The sequence below is a fragment of the Buceros rhinoceros genome, unplaced genomic scaffold, assembly GCF_000710305.1.
Source record: "Buceros rhinoceros silvestris isolate BGI_N320 unplaced genomic scaffold, ASM71030v1 scaffold41725, whole genome shotgun sequence".
In the NCBI taxonomy this organism is placed as follows: Eukaryota; Metazoa; Chordata; class Aves; order Bucerotiformes; family Bucerotidae; genus Buceros; species Buceros rhinoceros.
In genome coordinates, this window is record NW_010415381.1 from 10600 (window position 1) to 10934 (window position 335).

Below are 335 nucleotides of genomic sequence, written 5' to 3' on the forward strand. Positions count from 1 at the left end.
GTCCCCCAGGACGCCCCAGCAGTTCCCTTCCCCAGTCCCACAGAGGTGCAATCTCATGGAGGGGGGGCTCCAAGGGGGTCTTCCCTTACCCGAGGTTCTGTTGTGGATCAGGAACTCCATCTGCAGCCTCTGCCCACTCTTCTCGGCCAAGGCCAGGGGCGTGGGGCACTGGGGGTCCCCAGTGGCACAGGTCACCGTGGCCCCACAGAAGAGCAGTGCTTGTGTCTCCGCCAGGTCCCCAGTAGTGACGGCTGCGCACAGAGCCTGTGGCAGAACCAGGAGGGCGGCGGGTGAGGGCGAAGAACCCCAAGGAGAACAAGGAGACCCCCGGAGGA

At 65.4% G+C, this 335-nt stretch overlaps 1 protein-coding gene across 1 annotated transcript in view; it reads right to left on the reverse strand.

Annotated features, from left to right (window-relative positions):
- ARAP1 (ArfGAP with RhoGAP domain, ankyrin repeat and PH domain 1) overlaps nt 1-264 on the reverse strand; it is a gene marked incomplete at both ends in the record, with an annotated part of 10680 nt that extends 10416 nt beyond the window's left edge. The window contains one exon of the mRNA XM_010137393.1: nt 90-264. Coding sequence (XP_010135695.1) covers nt 90-264 — 175 coding nt within the window. The remainder of the gene's footprint in view (nt 1-89) is intronic.
- Between the last annotated feature and the right edge of the window lie 71 nt (nt 265-335).